Source organism: Sus scrofa, chromosome 18 (genome assembly GCF_054392235.1).
Source record: "Sus scrofa isolate SSC_HxYL_T2T_F1_AM1 chromosome 18, Sscrofa_HxYL_maternal_Yorkshire_Landrace_v2.0, whole genome shotgun sequence".
NCBI classification, from domain to species: domain Eukaryota; kingdom Metazoa; phylum Chordata; class Mammalia; order Artiodactyla; family Suidae; genus Sus; species Sus scrofa.
In genome coordinates this window covers 23455187-23476669 of record NC_139400.1, presented here as the reverse complement: position 1 = coordinate 23476669, position 21483 = coordinate 23455187, and the positions used below count along the sequence as shown (strand labels likewise).

General features: G+C 41.5%; 1 protein-coding gene across 18 annotated transcripts in view; it reads left to right on the top strand.

Annotated features, from left to right (window-relative positions):
• BPGM (bisphosphoglycerate mutase) overlaps positions 1 to 21483 on the top strand; it is a 62992-nt gene that overhangs the window by 3117 nt on the left and 38392 nt on the right. For 15 of the 18 annotated variants that reach the window (XR_014833761.1, XR_014833763.1, XR_014833762.1 and 12 more), the window contains exon 2: positions 8382 to 9043. Coding sequence is in view for 2 of the 18 variants with exons in the window: in XM_021079176.2 (XP_020934835.1) it covers positions 8443 to 9043 (601 nt within the window). In the remaining 16 variants the exon portion in view is untranslated. Of the gene's footprint in view, positions 1 to 7661; positions 7706 to 8381; positions 9044 to 21483 lie in introns of those variants that run through there. The other 3 variants (XR_014833769.1, XR_014833770.1, XM_085005413.1) reach the window with 1 other exon arrangement.

The window sequence follows — 21483 nt, the reverse complement described above, 5'->3', positions numbered from 1 at the left end:
GTATGAGACATTATTACTTTTCAAGCACCTGAGGAAAGGAGAAAGCCGTATTCCGGGAACATTGGTTTAGGAGACAATGAGCCTCAGTTATGGTGGGCGAGAGAGAGGGATGTGAAATTACATGGTTTAATGAGGACCAGGAGTAGGAGGCAATGGCAAGATTGTTAGCTGCGTTTGTTGAAATCACCTAGAGAGTCTGAAAATACTGTAGAAGTTACCTCAGTAAATGCAATGGCCTGCATATGCACCAGCCTCCTACTACCTACCTGCTCTCTCCATCCATCCCTACCTTGCCAAAAAGATGCTGATCTTCAAACATAATTCAATTTTATGCTGGCATTTATGGAAAGAATATTTTTTGCCCTGTTGCCAATTTAGATGGGAAAAGTGTGTGTGTGTGTGTGTGTGTGTGTGTGTGTGTGTATTTCAAAAGGTCTTTGAAAATACAAGTCACCTGCAAATTTTTTTTTTTCTTTGACTCACCTGTTTGCTTCTTTTTTGCCAAGGCGGTTGCATAGCATCTATTCCTTAGCAAGTATACATTCACCTGAAGTATGAAGTACTGTGGCAGTTTATAAAGATGTTTAATAAAAATAAAACATGTCGACATGAAGAATATATTTTTGAAGTTGGTTAACGAGATGATTAATTTTTCCCTACTGTTCTGTCTTGAACCCATTGTTAAATAATTCAATTAAGCAAAATAACTCAGACTGATTTAAATGTACTAAGTATTGTCTTTTGTGAGGAATAAAAAAAATTATGACTGGGATTCCATTATTCAAGGTACTTGCAGTTCTAGCCAAGGATAAAATCAGGTGATTTAATAATGTTGGGATTATCCCATGGCAGGATGCTTAAAGGTTCAAAATGCTGAAGGGATTAGTAGGTGTGAGTAGATTTTAGACATCCCAGCTAGGCCAGAGATTGGCAGACTAAGGCCTTCTGGCCCATTACCTGTTTCTGTTCAGCCCACAAGCTATGAATGGTTTTTACATTTTTTAATGGTTGAAACACATCGAGGAATAGCAGTATTTCATGTGCATGAAAACTATGTCAAATTCTAACTTATTTTCCCATCTGTAAAGTTTTATCGGAACACAGCTTTATTCATTCATCTATATGTCGTTTATGGCTGCTTTCAGCTACAATGGCAGAATGGAGTAATTGTAACAGAGGCCATAAAGCCTCACAGCCTAAAAATCTTACTATCTGGCCTTTTATAGAAAAAGCTAAGCTGGAGCGTGTTTCAGATTCATTTCCTTCATCCCATTTCAACGGCCATTATCCTGGTCCAAGTCTTTGTTAGGTGTGACCAGAATGGTTACAAAAGCCTCACACGTATTTAAGCCCCTGGTTTTCCCATCTCTTACTTCTAAGTGCTGCATCATCTTCCTAAAATACACATTATTAAGTCTTTAATGATGTCCCAACACTTATAGAAGAACCTATAGTCTTTGGCCCAAGGCCCTTTTGGGGCCACTCTTCAGTCTTATCTTTCTAGACTCTTCTCCTCCTACTTCCTTGTTATACCCTGTGTTTAGTTTAGGGTGATCATATAATTTTCCCAATGGAAGCTTCACGTGTGAAAGGGGCCCTATAATAATTATGCTGGGAAAACAGGCCTAAAAGGTTGTTCTAGGCAGACCAGTTTGAATGGCTCACCATTCTCCATAAACACCCTTTCCTTGGCCTCTCCTCACTGTTCCCTTAGGCTGGAATTACGTTTCTTTTTTCTATAACTCTAAATCTTAAACATCTTTTCAGATCCGGCTTTCATAGAGCGGTGTCCGTAAAGCATTATTCAAAACAAATTCTCCTTTTCCATCTCCCTTATAAACGGAGAGCCTTCTCGTGGTGCGGATTACTTTCTGCTTTAGTGATGCACGCGTGTCACCTCTCCCCCATTAGCCCCTTGGAGTCGTCATTCATGTTGGGTTCTGTGTTCCTCATGGGCTCAGCACTATGCCGTGTTCACATGGGGTCTGCCACACGTGTTTGAAGAATGAGTTAATTAACCAGACTGGGCAGCCTGATGAGTATGTGGGGCTGTCAATGCATAAATCATCCATTTTAATGTAATTAAAGTAGTGAGAAAAGTTGGGTTTCCAAGGACTGAGGACAGAGCCTTGGGTCCTCATGCGGCAGTGGAGCAGAATGGTTCAAGGCATATGTATAGGCTTTGGGGGTCCAGCCTGCCTGAGCTTGAACTCTAGCTCTGCCAGTTCCGATCTTTGTCATCTTGGGCAGGTTAACCTCTCCTCCTAGGTTTTTGTGTCTGTAAAACAGGAGTACTCAGTAACTTCTCCATAGAATTGTGGTTGAGGATTCAGATAGTCCCACGCACATGGTGAGCCCTCTGCGAACGGGAGTTGCTATGGTGTCATACGTAGTTTTCGTCATCATGGTACCATTGCTGGTGGGTGGAAAATAGAAACTCAACACCAGTAACAATAGAAGAGCTGGGAGAAATGCAGCACTGAAATCTTAGGAGAATTCTTTTCCCTTGATGGACGTAGCTTGACCAGAGGGGTCAAAGCAGTGTGAGTCCTGAGTGAGAATGATCTCCCCTCCGTCAGAAACGACTCATCAGCCATCTTTTGCAAGACCGTTTCAGTAGAGTGGGCAAAGTGTCAACTGTCAGAGGACTAAAACCGTGATGGCCAGAAGGAAGGGAAAACAGCAAAGAAAGAGGGCGAGAGGAGGTGCAGGGTCATGTACAAGATAGGTTTGTTTAGTAAATTTTTCTTTTAAGCCACACCATAATTTAAAAAAGAAGGACCCCTGGGGTATGGTAATTCAGTGACCCGTGTGACCCTTTTGGGGTATGAACTAAACCAGTGACTACTTATTTATGTATTTTTGTCTTTTTAGGGCCGCACCCATGGAATATGGAGGCTCCCAGGCTAGGGGGTCGAGTCAGAGCTACAGCCACCCGCCTATGCCACAGCCACCACAACTCCGAATCTGAGCCGCATCTGTGACCTGCACCACAGCTCACGGCAACGCTGGATTCTTAACCCACTGAGTGAGGCCAGGGATCGAACCCGAAACCTCGTGGTTACTAGTTGGGTCCATTAACCACTGAGCCACAACAGGAACTCCTAAACCAGTGACTAAAATGTGTGGTGAATTCAAATGCCAGGGATTTAACCCTTGCTGCCGAGGGATAAATGAGGACTCTTAAGAGTCAGTTCCAGCATGGTGAGCTTTACAACACACACACAAAAGCTTGATTTTTAAAAAGAATAGTTTTAAATTCTTAGTGTGGTGCCTCTTCACAAATTGGGGTGACCCATGACAATGGTACCCAGTGTCATAAAGCAGGGTGCTGTGGGAGGTACCTGACTGCTTCCCAGTGGGTGGGAAGGAAGGGCAGAGAAGTCTGCAGAGGTTCTCAAAGCATCGTCCTCAAACCAGCAGCATCGCATCACCTGGGAGCTTGTTAGAAATACAGATACTCAGGGAGTTCCCGTCGTGGCGCAGTGGTTAACGAACCCGACTAGGAACCATGAGGTTGCGGGTTCGGTCCCTGCCCTTGCTCAGTGGGTTAACGATCCGGCGTTGCCGTGAGCTGTGGTGTAGGTTGCAGACGCGGCTCGGATCCTGCGTTGCTGTGGCTCTGGCGTAGGCTAGCGGCTACAGCTCCGAATGGACCCCTAGCCTGGGAACCTCCATATGCCGCGGGAGCGGCCCAAAGAAATAGCAAAAAGACAAAAAATAAATAAAGAAAGAAAAAAAAAAGAAAAATAGTTTTTTTTTTTTTTAAAAAAAAAGAAATACAGATACTCAGGCCTTGGAAATGGGCCCAGCAGTCTGTCTTAACCAGTTCTCTTGGTGAGTCAGATGCATATTAAAGTTTGAGAAGCACTAGCCTAGAGGAACTAACATTTAAGCTGAGGTCTGTCTAAACCTGTACCATTCAGTCCAGTAGCTGCTGGTCACAGGTGGCTATTGAACCCTTGAAGTGTGGCTAGTCCAAATTGACATGCGCTTTCAGTATAAAATACACATCAAGGTCAAAAGACTTAGGAAGAAAAAAAGAAAGTAAAATACCTCATTGAGAATTTTGTATAGATCATGTTGGAATGATAATCTTTTGAACCTATAGGGTTAAATAAAATGTATTAAAATTTCACCTATTTTTTTTTCTTAATGTGGCTTTTGGAAAATGTAAAATTACATGTGTGGCTTGGTTCCACTTTGATTGGACACAGCTGATCTAAAGGATGGTTCCCCAAAGCAGAGTGGGGCTGAAGTGGCAGTGGAGGGGAGGGGCTGGTGGGCAAGGGTTCTGCATAGGATGCAGCATGTGCAGAGGTCCTGAAGCCAGAAAGAACATGGAAATGAAAGAAAACCAAAGCCTTGCGGGTCACATCAAGGACTTTAAACTTTGTCCTAAGATCAACAGGGAGTAATTTGAGGATTTAAATAGGGTACTCAGTTTTCAGGAAGTGTGTAGCTAATAACGAGGGCAAGGGAGCTATAGCTGAATATTGCAGGGCTCTCAGAATCAAAGCTCCCCCCACCTGCCCCAAAGATGGTGGTGGGGGTGCAGGGATGGTGGTGGGTGGGAGGCATTTCGTCAGGAAGTACTGTTGAGAGGGAGCAGGACCCTGCTTGTCAGCTGCCCCTGCCCCTACCCCAGGATATGAGGCAATGACACCCCCACTGGAAAGAGAAGCAGACACTTGGGAATAGTTTTGTCATTCATTTTCAACCAGTTAAAGTCGGGAGCTGGAGGAAACATTCCAGAAGAGTCCAAAGTTGAGTAGGAGTTTGATTACAGAACTGGGGCTCTGCAGGGCACTGGCAAAGGTTTGGTGTTGGGAGGGTCAGGGGCAGGAAGCTGGGCACATACGGGGATTAGAGGGGCTGTCCTTTGACAGAGGAAGGCTGGGGAGGCTCAGGGTCTGACCACCTCCCTCGGAGGTGGCAGGCCCAGAGCAGGGGGCAGTGGTGGTTGTGGTGGCCCCCGTTTCACCTGTGGCCTGGAGGAGCTTTCCCTTTAAGTCACAGATCGTACACCAGCAGCCTCTCTGCCCTGAGACATGTCTTGTTCAGCTCACATTTTAAAAAAAATATTCAAATTAGTTTCAGTGTTGATATCAGGCATCACAAAAAAATTCAAGTTTTTTTGAAAATTGGAAGATCTGAGAACCCCAGTCTCAGTTTTGCAGAGAAGTGGTCTGGAGCTAAGTAGTAGCTACTCCTTTCATTTTTTTTTTAATGTGAACTTCAGGAGCTGAAATGATCACATTAAAAAAAAAAAGAAAAAAAAAAAAGGCATGTATTTACTCTAAAAACACAACAGAATCCCCTAGTTCTCTGCAGACTGACCCTGAGTCTTGCATTCTCTCTAGTCTTCAGTTTCGGCAGCACCAGCTTCTCTTTGTTCTCCAGAAAAGCTCTGTGAGTCCAGATCGCACAAAAGCATCGTCTATGGTACACAAGTCACGTCCATCAGAGAAGCACGCATATTCTCTGCCGTTCGGCGCTGTTTCCACCACCCCTGCAGCCCAGCGGCACTGCTGCTAACAGATCTGCAGCCCCTGCCTTAAACTTTAAATGAAACCAACTATAGTGTTGTGTTTGTTGGTAAACACTTGGCATACCAGCTCCCTCGATGATTAAAATCTTAAAATCGTAAAGACTGCAAGCTATAAGCCGAAATAGCTCCTCTATGAATATTCAGGAGTTAATTAAATGGGGAAAGTCAGTTGAGAGCAAGGAGGAGAGAGGGAAGTGAGTTCCTGTTGACCTGAGACAGATGCTCTGGTTTGGTACCTCATCCTGTATCCACCCTTGACATGCTAGGGTAACGGACAGGTTGTGTATTTGTAGAGTCTTTGTGGCTGTAATACTGTTTCTCTGCTCCAGTAAGTGTATTTATATATTGAGGGGAAGAAACAGGAATTGTTTTATTTGTTAAACAAAGTAAGCCAATACAGCAGATTAAAATACTGCAAAGCTCAGTGGTAGATGCCTGAAGGTTTGTGATGTTCTAACTGCATGTGTTTTGTTCCCTCCATATAATTCATAATCAAAAGATGATGAAGTGACTCTACCTACAATATTTATCCATTACACTTTCTTCGTTTGAAGGGAAAATACCTTAGTATTTAGTACAAGGTGCTTCTTGCTTGACAAGATCCAGTAAGGGCCGAGGTAGAGAAACAATTGACAGCTTCTCTTTTCTCCATCTCCTTCCTCCACCGCCACGAAAAAACAAAACAGTAAATGTTGTATGGGAGTGTATCCAGTTTTTGGTGGGCCTAAAGCTTCTACTGTTAGGTAGATTGGAGTGGGCTCTTGAAAAAAAAATGCAGGGGAGTTCCCTTTGTGGCTCAGTGGTTAATGAACCTGACTAGTATCCATGAGGATGTGGCTTCGTTCCCTGGTCTCGCTCAGTAGATTAAGGATCTGGTGTTGCCTTGAGCTGTGGTGTAGGTCGCAGACAAGGCTCAGATGCTGCGTTTGCTGTGGCTGTGGTGTAGGCCAATGGCTGTAGTTCTGATTCAGTCCCTAGCCTGGGAACTTCCATAACCTTTAAGTGCAGCCCTAAAAAGCACCCCCCCAAAAAAAAGCAAACAAAAAACCCATTAGTGTCTGATTAAACACACACTCTCTCTCTCATCCATGCGAATTCATTATTTGGCCTCTCCCAGCCCCTTAGAAGGAGTTGGTTCAAGTGAGGGTCCCTGAAGCTTGGGCTCCATTAGTTTCATTACTGTTCCGATTCCAGGCGCCAGTAATCACCTGACCAAGCGCTGCCCTGTTGTCTTTCATCCCCATCCTCTGTTCTTATGCCATGCGATGCCCACCTGGTCTGAGGGTGGAGGCATTGCTCTCCCTCCGGAAACGGAAAGCCTCAGTTCTTCTAGGTAACTTCGACTGAGTTCTGAGCCCAGGCTCTTCCGGTGACCTGATGCTTGCCTGCTCCACAGGCTCTAAATAGAGCATCAGATCTGCTGCCTGATGAGAAAGGAAAGTCATAAACCTAACCATAAACCTGATTCAGTCACTTGCCAACCACCTCAATCTTCTCCCCTTCTGGCCCTTTGTTGGCTTTCCCCTGGAATTAGGAAGCTGTGCTTTAAAGCCTCTCAGCACTCCTTTCAGAATCTCTAGGAATTACGGCAGGATCTGGATTCCAGTTAACTTTATCACTGATGGTTATATAACTGTGGGTGAATCACAGCTTAAGTGGTTCAGAAAATCTCCCATTAATGGAAGCTGCCAAGAATGGCAGAAGACCAGGCCTGGTGTTCACATAATCTCTACTCCCCAGTGTGGACAGCGCTGGCACAGAAACAGAGCGACGTTTGTCCTGGTGGATGTCTGTCCACTGGAAGGAGAGCGAGGCAGGCGGACGCAGCCAGGCCGGAGGTTCTCCTTGGGACAGAGTGGGCTCAGCAGACGTTTGGCGTAATGTGGGGAGTTCAGAAACACTTGAGGGTTGTCTGTCCCGCTTTACTAGACTCTTCTCCTGCTGAGAGGTGGCTGGCATGTGTAGGACAGCGGAAGGGTTGGGTGGAGGAGATGGGGCCTCCTTATCAGTGTGCTGCTTCTCGCTGCTACAGACCTGCTCCTGGTAATCTCTTTCTACAGGCAGCATCTCTCAGCTGCTTAATTGGATAGCTTGTTTTGCATCCGGATTTATTTCTGCCAAAAACTATCTTGAGGCAGGTGAGCAGTTACTTAGGTGAGTACCATATTAGGTGTTAATGTCAATTTAAATCATTTTGGTGTTGTTTAAATGTTGAACCTTAGATTTTCTTATACATGTAGCCTGTGGCATTTTGAGCCGACTGTATGAAGAGCCAGTTGTCACCAATCAATGATTTACATACCAGATACATGTGGTAGTTCATTGAATTAACATGTTTAATAACGTCTGTAATAAGGTGAGACTGGTCCGTATTCCTCTCTCCATCCAGGGGAAAACAAAGTGATTAGGATGCTTCCCATCTCAAGTCAGCTGTAGGAGCTGGGTGTTTCCCACCACTCGTCGTCCTTTTGGACACCTGCTACTCATTCTGTTGTATCCTCTCTTCTGTAAGCAGAAACTGCCTTTTTTATCTGGTGGAAACACGGCATGCCATTAGAATGAAGTGTTCTGTTGTTTTATGTCACACAATTAACATACTATCCAGGCATCAGAAAATTTAAGTCAGCCAGGCTCCCTGGAATTAGTTATTTGTAGACTCGGCCTGTATGGGCCACAGTGTGCATGAGCTGCTGGATGTCTGACTTCACAACTGTTCAAGGAATCATCTCAGCGTATTTTAGAAACTGGCTGTCGTAAAGTTGTGCTTCCACTCCCAGGGAGTCCGTGGAATGAAAAGTATGACATACGTGCCGTTTCTTCTCTTTTCTAGATGTGTTGCTGTCACTGAACCGTGGCCCATTGGAAAGCACTAGGGAAGCTCAGCCGTCAGGATGTCCAAGTACAAACTGATTATGTTGAGACATGGAGAGGGTGCTTGGAATAAAGAGAACCGTTTTTGTAGCTGGGTGGACCAGAAACTTAACAGTGAAGGAATGGAGGAAGCTCGGAACTGTGGGAAGCAACTCAAAGCGCTCAACTTTGAGTTTGATCTCGTGTTCACGTCCGTCCTTAATCGGTCCATCCATACAGCCTGGCTGATCCTGGAAGAGCTGGGGCAGGAGTGGGTTCCCGTGGAAAGCTCCTGGCGTCTCAATGAGCGTCACTATGGAGCCTTGATCGGTCTCAACAGGGAGCAAATGGCTTTGAATCACGGTGAGGAGCAGGTGAGGCTGTGGAGAAGGAGCTACAATATAACCCCACCGCCCATTGAGGAGTCCCATCCTTACTTCCACGAAATCTACAACGACCGGAGGTACAAAGTGTGCGACGTGCCTTTGGATCAGCTGCCGCGATCCGAGAGCTTGAAGGATGTTCTGGAGAGACTCCTTCCCTATTGGAATGAAAGGATTGCTCCTGAAGTATTAAGTGGTAAAACCATCCTGATATCTGCCCATGGAAATAGCAGCCGGGCACTCCTGAAACATCTGGAAGGTACCATCTTTATGCTACTGTTTATTTATTTATTGTCTTTTTTTTTTTTTTTTTTAGGGCCGCACGTGCGGCATATGGAGGTTCCCAGGCTAGGGGTCTAATCGGAGCTGCCGCTGCCGGCCTACACCACAGCCACAGCATCCGGGATCCAAGCCATATCTGCGACCTACACCACAGCTCCCCGCAACACCGAATCCTTAACGGAGCGAGGCCAGAGGTCGAACTTGCCTCCTCAGGGTACTAGTCGGGTTCCTTAACCACTGAGCCATGATGGGAACTCAGCTACTACTTATTAAAGGTTGCTACTGTTATAGTTGGACCTTAATCCAGAAAGGACATGGTTTCTAAGCTAACAAGGCATAGTTTGCATAATGATAGACTTTCCTTTCTGATTACCCTTTGTTACTTCAGTCTTTTAAGGATCTTTGTGTTCTCCCAATCAGAAATCCCGGGGCCTGTTAGGAACTGAAGCTCTGATTCTCTAACGAGCCTCAGAAGCACCTGGAGGGAGGGCTCCACCTTCCACTGGTAGCGCCCCGCCCTTGGAGTTGCTCAACCAGTGGGCCTGGGGTGTGGCCTGATCATTTGGCACTTCTAAGAAATTCTCACGTGATGTTGATACTGCTGCTTGGGGTCCTCCACTTTGAGAACCACTGACCTTAAAAGATCATGTGGCTTTTGTTGCAACAAGATAAGCCGAGGCTGGGGAGGGAGGAAATTTTGTGGAAATGGTATGTCAGGTTAAAAAAAAAATTTTTTTTTTTTGAGTCTTTCAAGATAAGTAAAGACTTCAGTTTTGTTCAGTTCTTCCAACTTGAAACAATTGTTGCTGTGTTTTCAGACCTGGATTTTCCGTCGAATGGCTTTGTTTCAGTGTTCTCTTTCCAGACCAGGCTTAGTCATTGACCGGGAGAAAGTTAGGAGGCAGGAAAATAAAAAGATGCCTTAATTGGAGATAATCGGTAGCCTTAATTTTAACTCCTTGATGCTGTGTTCTAAAAGTACTTTGTTGTTACCTTCCTCCTGAGTAAGATGAACTACGTGACCCCTTCTGAGCACTGCAGCTCCTCAGTTTGAGGCAGCGGTGATGGGCTGCACTGTGACACCTTCCAGGGGTTTCTCCCTCCTCTCTCCCATCACTAAATAATCCTGGACGGTTGTGCGTTTTGAAGGATCTGCCCTGTCTGGAACTTTCCTCTCGTCCCCGTCAGCAGTCAGCCCACTGGCATTAGCATGCATTTCTCCAGCATTCCCTTTTCATTCTGCCTGACTTTTCTGTACGAGGCTGTGAAAAATGAAAAGGTCGACGTTGCACATGAAATAAGCGAAAGGTTATTGTGAATAAAATGAAATGACCTTTATGAGATTTTAACGTGAACCTTTTAGCATGTATCCCCTCCCCCCGAATTTTTATAACATGGCCAAGGGCCAAGTCATTTCTCATATACCTGCCATCTATTAGTTGTGCAGAGATCTAAAATCTACAGACTTAGCTGGCTGTCAAAAACTTTACTGGCCAGATAGGGTGCTTGATCTGTTTGTACGTGTGTGTATATGTGTATATATGTGTGTGTGTGTGTGTGTGTGTATATATCTTATTTACTCAACTCTATAGTGGGTTTTATTCTTGCTGTTCAGAATAGTTAGATATTTGATTCGCTACCTATATATAGCATCATCATTACTGGATTCTAGGACTTTATTGTTGGAAAAGGAGTTGAGGCTCCTCTTAGGACAACAACACACTGCAATTCAGGATTTCAGAGTTTATGGCAGAAGATGTGTTCTGTCTCACCATGCCAAGTCCTTCTTTCCAGAGATGGGTCTTAGGTCTCTTTGCAGCCAGGCTCCCTTCCCTAAAGAAGATGCCATCAGCTCCCTCAGGATCCTCTTTTCTTCCCCAGCTCAGCTAGGAAATCCTCCTTTTAAAGACAGTTTCCTGCTGGCTAGTACCATTTACTCCTTCCCTATCTTCAGGTTTAGAGCTCTGAGATGCCGAAGTCCCAGTGATAGCTTATTTTAGATGCCTGCTGTTAGTGCAGAATCATTTGTTACTCCTCTTTTTTTAAAAGAAATAGGAAGGTTAACCAATGGTGGTGGAGGAGTTCCATCATGGCTCAGCAGTAATGAACCCAACTAGGATCCATGAGGACGCTGGTTCGATCCCTGGCCTTGTTCAGTGGGTTAAGGATCCGGCGTTACCGTGAGCTGTGGTGTAGGTCACAGACACAGCTCCGATCCATTGCTGCTGTGGCTGTGGTGTAGGCTGGCATCTACAGCTCTGATTCAACTCTTAGCCTGGGAACTTCCATGTACCTCAGGAGTGGCCCTAAAAAGCAAAAAACACAACAAAACAAGTGGTGGTGGAGAAGATTGTCACCATGGTGAGGCTGGAGGGAGGACTGCCTGTGGAGGGCAAGGTAATGCGTCGAAAAGCTGACTTTCTATGTTTGAGGGAGGTTTTGAAACTGTTAATAATTTATTGAAAAACAATCAAATGGCATAGTTGCCTGGGAAAACAAGCTGGTAGTTTCTTGATGGTGAAACATGGAGTTATCATATGATCCAGCGATTCCAGTCCTAGGTACATACCTGGATGCATTTCCTAGTTTTGTTCTAACAAAGTACCTAAACCTGGGGGTCGGGGGGGTGGGGAGCTTAAAACAATAGATAATAATTTTCTCACAGTTCGGGGAGCTGGAAATGCTAAATCAAAGTACTGGCAGAGTCTTGCTCTCTCTAATGGCTCTAGGAGAGAATCCCTTCTTGCCCTTTGTAGTTTCTGGTGTTTGCAAGAAATCTTTAACATTCCTGGGCTTGTAGATGCAACAGTATCACCTCCCATCCTCACGTGATATTCTCTCTGTGTGTCTCTGTTTCTTGTCCAGATTTTTGCTTTTATAAGGATGCCAACACTATTGGACTAGAGCCTACCCTGTGACTTGATTTTAATAGTATTAACTCTGTAAAGACCCATTTCCAAATCAGGTCACATTCTGAGGTATTGAGGTGAACTTCAACATATCTTTTTTGGGGGGTATAGTTCAACTCATAACAGTACCCAAGAGAAATGGAAGCATATATCCACACAGAATATATGTGGATATATAACACAAACCATCAGAGCACTATTGTCCATAGTAGCCAAACTATGGAAGCAACCCAGATGCCCATCAGCGGGTGATTGGATAAATAAAACACGTGTGTGCGGTATAGCCATATAATTAAATATTATTCAGCATTGAAAAATAATGAAGTATTGACACATGGTATAACATGGGTGCACCTTGAAATCATTATTACATGAAAGAAGCCAGTCACAAAGGATTACATATTGTGGGGTTATATTTGCAAAAAAATCTCCAGAATAGGCAAATCTATAGAGAACAGAAAATAGATTGTTTCTTCAGACTGGGGTGGAGGAGGTTGGGGGTGGAATGAAGAGTGACTGCTGTTAGGTGCGGGGTGTCTTGTTGGGTTGTGGGTGATGGTTGCACAACCCTGAATATGCTAAAAGCCATCATACACCTTAAATGGATGAATTATGTGCTATGGGAATTACCTCATTAAAGCTGCAAAATAATTTAATCAATGAGATTAAAGACAAAGGATTGACATTGGCCTAGAAGGCAGTAGTTTAGGACAGATACATGGAAGTGACAGATAACAAAGCAGACATGCCTGAATGTGGAATATAGGACAAAGGCAAAAAATTAAAAGCCAGCCTTGACCATCAGGACAGAAATGAATTTACTGGGATTGCTGAGAAATTCGCAGGCATTTGAACTCAGGCTTCATTTAACTTTTCTTCTGAAAATCTTTTTTTTTTTTTTTTTTAAAGTTGGATGTATGGAATTAAATTACTTTTCAGAGAATAATGAAATAGAAGCAACCTTAAATTATAATTCTTGTCCCTATCACTATAAATAGGCTGTATAAAAATGTTTCTTTTGGGATAATTGATTAAAACAGTGGTGTAAATGGTACAAGGAGACGGGAGTAGGAAGTATGTGTAAAGGAAGGGGTGGGCCGGCAGGTGTCTGCAGGAGAAGAGAGGTGTTTGGGAGGGAGATATTCGAATAATGGTAGGGTTTGGGGCCGGGGAGGATGGCAGATGTTCAGAGGGAAAAAACTGGCAGAAAAGCCAAAATATGCCATTGGGCATAGAAGACAGGCGTGGTTTGTAGTCTTGGCTCACCCACCCTGGGGAGAACAACTTTGTTCTTTTTTGGTCTCTAGTACCCCCTGCTGGTACAGTTGTTCGGATTCGTCAAGTACTGATTCCCCATAGTAACTTCCACGTCTCACATGGAAGAGTCCTTTTATGTGCTGGACTAGATTTTAGGATCACATCATAAATTAGTTATCATCTCTTGTTTTAGGAATCCTTTATTTTTTTGTCTTTTTAGGGCCGCACTTTCGGCATACGGAGATTCCCAGGCTAGGGTTCCGATTGGAGCTGTAGCTGCTGTCCTACACCACAGCCACAGCAATGCCAGATCCGAGCCGCAACGCTGGATCCTTAAGCCACTAAGCAAGGCCAGGAATCAAACCTGCAACCTCATGGTTCCTAGTCAGATTTGTTTCCACTGAGCTACCATGGGAACTCCTAGGAATCCTTTAAATGCCAGTCTCCACTAATGGAATTTCTCTTACAGTGTATGTTGAAAAGTGAGATCCAAGTGTTCTATGTCACAGCTCTAAGAATTAACCATAAGTGACTTTCCCAAAGATCAGAACAAATAGTGTATGTTATTTCTTCTGTCATTTCTGTTAATTTGGTAAGATTTCAGCCCTTTTACACTTTAAATGTGGATGCTCACTAGAATAGGAATACCAACATTAGTCCTCTTATCTTGCATATCTAACTTTGAAGAGCTCGTGTTTGAAGGCTTCATGTGGAACCTGATAAATTCCCAACCTAAAAGAAAACATTCCATTGAATTTGGATGCTGACTTTTCAAGACTCCAGAATTAAGTGAAACTCCCTTACTTTGAGGAGAAAATAGATTTTTATTTTATAGGAAGATTACAGGTTAGTGTTTTTGTATGTGTGTTTATGTTTAAGAAAATTACACAATTTTCCATCTTAATTACCAGCTTACTTTTACTGTAAATTTATATGACTGTACATCCCACCTGCATTTTCTGGTCAATACCTGTTATCCCAGTGCAATTATTAATAGCATCCCCTTCCACTTACAGAAGTGCCCCAACTTGGGTAATAGATTACATGATCACCTTATTATAGAGAAACTAGATTTCATCTGTATTAAGAAATGAATCTTTGAAATGGGTGTTAGCAGATTTCCTGTAAGTACAAAAATTGCTAAATTCTTTGCATTGATCACAAAAGTCAAAATGCATGTGGTTGTAGACGGATCTGATCCCCAGTCCTGGTTTCTAGATATGTTTATATAAAATTCTCCCCTAAAAACAGAAACTTTCAAGGAAGTGGGCAGTTTTCCCCATATTGTCGTTAAACTGCTTGACAGACATAAAGCATTTTACCTTCTTCTGGGGAGGAGCGTGGTCACTGATAGCATCAGTGGCAGCATATTGTCCTATCGTAAAGATACTGTATTATTTAAAGACTGTAACTTTGGAGTAGGAAGAATGATGACCCAGTCAAGTAACTAATTAGGATATGGGTCTGCCCCTAAACCTCCAAGTGCCTTAAGATCTTTCTACTACTGAGATGAGTGTTAATCATCTACTCTAGGTGGTCTACACCTCAACACGGAGACCGTTGAGTTGCTAAGACATTATTATTTCTGAACTAACTGATGTTATGATTTTTTCAGGCATAACTCACTTTATTGTGCTTTGCTTTATTTTTTAGTAAGATTTTTATTTTTGCTATTATACTTGATTTACAATGTTCTGCCAGTTTCTACTGTACAGCAGAGGGACCCAGTCATAGATATATATATTTATTTATATATATTTATTATTTATTTATATATATATTTATATATATATTTATATATATATACATTCTTTTTCTCACATTATCCTCCATCATGCTCCATCACAAATGATTTAGATATAGTTCCCTGTGCTAGACAGTAGGATCTCATTGCTTACCTGCTCCAAATGCAAGAGGTTGCATCAACTAACCCCAAATCCCCAATCCATCCCATTCCCTCCCCCTTGGCAACCACAAGTCTGTTCTCTATGTCCATGAGTTTGTTTATTTTCTGTAGATAGGTTGTGCCATATATTAGCTTCCAGATATAAGTGATATCATATGGTATTTGTCTTTCTCTTTCTGACTTACTTCACTTAGTATGAGAGTCTCTAGTTCCATCCATGTTGCTGCCGGTGGCATTATTTTGTTCTTTCTTATGGATGAGTAGATTCCATTGTGTATATGTACCACATCTTCTTCCACATCCATTCATCTGTTGATGGACATTTAGGTTGTTTCCATGTCTTGGCTATTGTGAATAGTGCTGCAGTGGACATAGCAGTGCATGTATCTTTTTCAATGAAAGTTTTGAACAGATATATGCCCAGGAGTGGGATTGCTGGGTCATATGGTAGTTTTATATTTAGTTTTCTGAGGAACATCCTTACTGTTTTCCATAGCTATTGTACCAGTTTATATTCCTACCAACAGTGAAGGAGGGCACCCTTTTCTCCACACCCTCCAGCATTTGTTATTTGTTGACTTGTTAAGGGTGGCCATTGTGACTGGTGTAAGGTGGTACCTCATAGTAGTTTTGATTTGCATTTCCCTAATAATTAGTGATGTTGAGCATTTTTTTCATTACCTGTTGCCATCTGTATATCTTCTTTGGAAAAAGGCCTATTCAGGTCTTCTGCCCATTTTCAATTGGGTTTTTGGTTTTTTTTACTGTTGAGTTGTATATAAGTTGTTTGTATATTTTAGAGATTAAGCCCTTGTCAATTGCATTGTTTGAAACTATTTTCTCTCATTCTATAGGTTGTATTTTGGGGGTTTTTTTATGGTTTCCTTTGCTGTACAAAAGCTTGTTTCATTAGATCCCATTGGTTTATTTTTGTTTTTATTTCTGTTGCCTTGGGAGACCAACCTGAGAAAACATTTGTAAGGTTGAGGTCAGAGAATATTTTGTCTATGTTCTCTACTAGGAGTTTTACGGTGTCTTATCTTAGATTTAAATCTTCAAGCCATTTTGAGTTTATTTTTGTGTATGGTGTGAGGGTGTGTTCCAGTTTTATTGATTTATACATGCAGCTGTCCAGTTTTCCCAGCACCACTTACTGAAGAGACTATCTTTTTCCCATTTTATAGTCTTGCCTCCTTTGTCAAAGATTAATTGACCATAAGTGTCAGGGTTTATTTCTGGGTTCTCTATTCTGTTCCGTTGCTCTGTATGTCTGTTTTGGTACCAGTACCACACTGTCTTGATTACTGTGGCTTTGTAATATTGCCTGAAGCCTGGGAGAGTTATGCCTCCTGGTTGGTTTGTTTTTGTTTTTTGTTTGTTTGTTTGTTTTTTGTTTTGTTTTGTTTTTAGCCAGGATTTCTTTGGCAATTCTGCATCTTTTATCATTCCATATAAATTTTTGGATTGTTCGTTCTCATTCTATGAAAAATGTCATGGGTAATTTGATAGGGATTGCATTGAATCTGTAGATTGCTTTGGGTAGTATGGCCGTTTTAACAAAATTAATTTTTCCAATCCAGGGGCATGGAATATCTTTTTATCTCTTTGAATCCTCTTTAATTTCCTTGATTAATATTTTGTAGTTCTGTAGTTCTCAGCATATAAGTCTTTCACCTCCTTAATCAGGTATATTCCTAGGTATTTAATTTTTTGAGTGTGATTTTAAAGGATATTATATTTTTTATATTCCTTTTCTAATATTTCATTGTTAGTATACAGAAATGCAACTGATTAACAACTATATGTTAATCTTGTATCCTGCTCCTTTGCTGAATTAATTGATCAGTTCGAGTAGTTTTTGTGTGGAGTCCTTAGGGTTTTCTATATGTAGTATCCTATTGTCTGCATAGAGTGACAATTTTACCTCCTCTTCCAATTTGGAGACCTTTTATTTTTTTTGTTTGTCTGCTTGCTGTGGCTAGGATTTCCAGTACTATGTTGAGTAAAAGTGGTGAGAGTGGACATCCTTATCTTGTTCCAGATTTTAGTGGGAAGGCTTTTAGCTTTTCCCCATTATTATATTTGCTGTGGGTTTGTCACAAATGGCTTTGATTATGTTAAGGTATGTTCCCTCTATATCCACTTTGGTAAGAATTTTTATCATGTAGGGATGTTGAATTTTGTCAAGTGCTTTTTCTGCATACATTGAGATGATCATGTGTTTTTTTGTTTTTTTGTTGTTTTTTTTTATAATTTTTTTTATTTTCCCACTGTACAGCAAGGGGGTCAGGTTATCCTTACATGTATACATTACAATTACATTTTTTCCCCCACTTTTTTTTTGTTAATGTGTTGTATGATGTTGAGTGATTTGTATATGTTGAACCATCCTTGTGAACTTTGAATGAATCCCACCTGGTCGTGGTGTATGATCTCTTTTATATGTTGTTGAATTCAGTTGGCTAAAATTTTGTTGAGAATTTTTGCATCTATATTTATCAAAGACATTGGCCTATAATTTTCTTTTTTGGCAGTATCTTTGGTTTTTGGATTAGGGTGATGGTGGCTTCATAGAATATCTTTGGGAGTGTTCCTTCAACCTTTCAGAAAAGTTGAAGGATGGGTACAAGTTCCTTTATACAAAGAGAAACTCTCATGTTTGGCAGAATTTACCTATGAAGCCATCTGGTCCTGGGCTTTTGTTGGTAGGGAGTGTTTTTATTACATATTCAATTTCATTTCTAGTAATTGGTCTGTTCAGTCGATCTATTTCTTCTTGGTTCAGTTTTGGTGGGCTGTAAGTCTCTAGGAAAGTTGTTCATTTCTTCTAGGTTGTCAAATTTGTTGGCTTCTAATTGTTCATAGTATTATCTTATGGTTTTTTGTATTTCTTCAGTATCTGTTGAGATTTCTCCTTTTTCATTTCTTATTTTGTTTATTTGAGTCTCTCCTTTCTTGGTGAGTCTGGCCAGAGGCTTGTCAATTTTGTTTACCCTTTCAAAGAACCAGCTCTTGGTTTTATTGATTTTTTTTCTATTGTGTTTTGAATCTCTATTTTATTGATTCCTCTCTGATCTTTATGATTTCCCTCCTTCTGCTGACTTTAGGTTTTGTTCTTCTTTTTCTAATTCTTTCAGATAGTAGGTTAAGTTGTTGATTTGAGATTTTTCTTCTTTTTTTGAGGAAGGCCTGTATCACTATGAACTTCCCTCTAAGAACCACTTTTGTGACATCCCATTGATTTTGAATGGTTGTGTTTTCATTATCATTTGTCTCGAGGTATTTTTTAAATTTCCCTTTTGATTTCCTTGTTGACCCATTGGTTTTTTAGTTGCATGTTGTTTAGTCTCCATGTAGTCAGTTTTTTCTCATTTCTTTTCCTGTGGTTGATTTCTAGTTTTATGTCATTGTGATCAGAGAAGATACTTGAAATAATTTCTATACTCTTAAGTTTGTCGAGGTTACTTTTGTGCCCCAGTATGTAGTTGATCCTTGAAAATGTTCCATGGGCACTTGAAAAGAATGTATATTCTGATTTTTTAGGTGCAGTGTCCTGAAAATGTCAATTAAGTCTAACTTTTCTATTGTGTTTAGGATCTCTGTTGCCTTATTAATGTTCTGTCTAGAGGATTTGCCCATTACTGTGAGTGAGGCATTCAAGTCTCCTACTATTGTTTTTCCATCACTTTCTCCTTTTATGTCTGTTAGTATTTGTTGTATGTATCTGGGTGCTCCTATGTTAGCGGCATATATATTGACAATTGTAATATCCTCTTCTTGAATGGATCCTTTTATTATTAAATAGTGTCCTTCTTTGTCTTTCTTTATGGCCGCCTTTTTTTTTTTTTTTTTTTTGGCTTTTTGCTATTTCTTTGGGCCGCTCCTGTGGCATATGGAGGTTCCCAGGCTAGGGGTCCAATCGGAGCTGTAGCCCCCAGCCTATGCCAGAGCCACAGCAACTCGGGATCCGAGCCGCGTCTGCAGCCTACACCACAGCTCACGGCAATGCTGGATCCTTAACCCACTGAGCAAGGGCAGGGACCGAACCCACAACTGCATGGTTCTTAGTTGGATTCGTTAACCACTGCGCCACGACGGGAACTCCTGGCTGCCTTTTTAAAGTCTATTTTGTCTGTTATGAGTATTGTAACCCTTGTTTTCCTGTCTTTTCCATTTTCATGAAGTATTTTTTCCATCTGCTCATTTTCAATTTATGAGTGTCCTTTGCCCTAATGTGAGTCTCTTGAAGACAGCATATTGTAGGCTCTTGTTGTTTTTTTTTAATCCAATCTGCCACTCTATGTCTTTTGATTGGAGCATTCAGTCTATTAACATTTAAGGTAATTATTGATAAATATGTATTTATTGCCATTTTAAACCTTGTTTTCCAGTTGATTCTATGTTTCTTCTTTGTTCCTTTCTTTTTGTGGTTGTTGTTTTTGTTGGATGATTTCCTTTTATTTTATGCTTGTGTCCTCTTCTTTTTAGTTTCTGTGAATGTGATGTTTTGTTTTGATTTGTGGTTGCCCTGTTTTTCAAGTGTGTTAAGCCCTTCCTATATCTGCTTACTTTAGCCTGATTCTCATATAGGCTCAAACACATTCTAAAAAAAAAAGAAAGAAAGAAAGAAGAGTCTAGATTTTCTTACTTTCCTTCCCACATTCTATGATTTCAAAGTCCTTTTTCAACATCTTTATGTTTGTTCTTTTGCTATTCCTTGTGTTTATCATTGCTTTTACAATAGTTTGGTTTTTTTCATTTTAGATCTGTATACTGGCTTAAGTGATTGCTTTCCAACTGTGAGTTCCTCCATCCTATTTCTTCTTACTTTTTTATTTAGAGGAGCCCTTTCAGTAATTCTTTTAGAATGGGTTTAGTATTGCTGTACTCTTAGTTTTTGTTTGTTGGAGAAATTCTTTATTTCTCCTGCTATTTTAAATGATATTTTTGATAGGTAGAGTATTCTAGGCTGCAAATTTTTCCCTTTTAGAACTTTGAATATATCTTGCCACTCTCTCTTCTGGCCTGTAGTGTTTCTGCAGAGAAATCAGCTGATGGCCTTATAGGGGTTCCCTTATAATCAAGTCTTTGTTTTTCTCTTGCTTCCTTTAGAATCCTCTCCTTATCTTTAACTTTTGCCATTTTTATTACAGTATGTCTTGGTGTGGGCCTGTTTGGGTTTAACTCGTTTGGAGCCCTTGTGCTTCCTGTATGTTGATATCTATTTCCTTTAAATTTGGAAAGTTTTCAGACATGATTTCTTCAAATATATTTTCAATCCCCTTTTCTTTTTCTTTTCCTTCTGGAATCTGTATTATGCGTAGATTGGCCCACTTTGTTTTATCCCATAGATCCCTTATATTGCTTTCATGTTTTGTCATTTGGTTTTCTGTCTGCTGTCCTTCTTGGATGATTTCCACTGTTCTGTCTTCCAAGTTGCTAATCTGTTCCTCTGCATTATTTATTCTGCTCTTCAGTGCCTTTAACTCAGATTGCATCTCTGCAAATGAATTTTCTAATTTTTCTTGGTTCCTCCTTATATATTCTAGTTCCTTTCTAAAGTAACCTGCAAGTAACCTGCATTACTGTTTATGTGCACTCTTTTTTTTTTTTTTTTTTTTTTTTTTTTGTCTTTTTGTCTTTTTGTCTTTTTGCTATTTCTTGGGCTGTTCCCATGGCATATGGAGGTTCCCAGGCTAGGGGTCCAATCGGAGCTGTAGCCACTGGCCTACGTCAGAGCCACAGCAACGTGGGAACTGAGTCGCGTCTGCAACCTACACCGCATGCAGCTCACGGCAACGCCAGATTGTTAACCCACTGAGCAAGGGCAGGGACCGAACCCACAACCTCATGGTTTCTAGTCGGATTAGTTAACCACTGCACCACGCCAGGAACTCCTATATGCACTCTTAATTCCTTCATATTCACTCTTAATTCCTTCAGTATTTTCAGTATCTCCTTTTTGAACTCTGTTAAATTGCAGGGGTCTGTTTCATTGTTTGCTCCCTCAGGTGAATTCTCCTGTTCTTTTAACTGGGGATGGTTCCTGAGCTTCTTCATTATGCTTATATTTCTCTTATTCTTCAGAGCCTGAGTCACAGTGTCCAGCCCCCACCCAAGCATCTCAGGTTGTGGTGTCCAAGGGCGGTGGTGCAGACCATCTGTGTGGCTCTCACTCTGCTTTGCCCTCCTCAGTCCAGATGCTGTACTTTTCTCCTTGACTTTGAGGTCCCTCCATCTCAGCTGATCTCCCCATCAGTTAGGTGGCTTCCCAGGGTATGGGTTTCTTTCCTCTTTCACAGCACCCTCTCAGGAGTATTAGTCTCATCCTGATTCCTTTTCTCT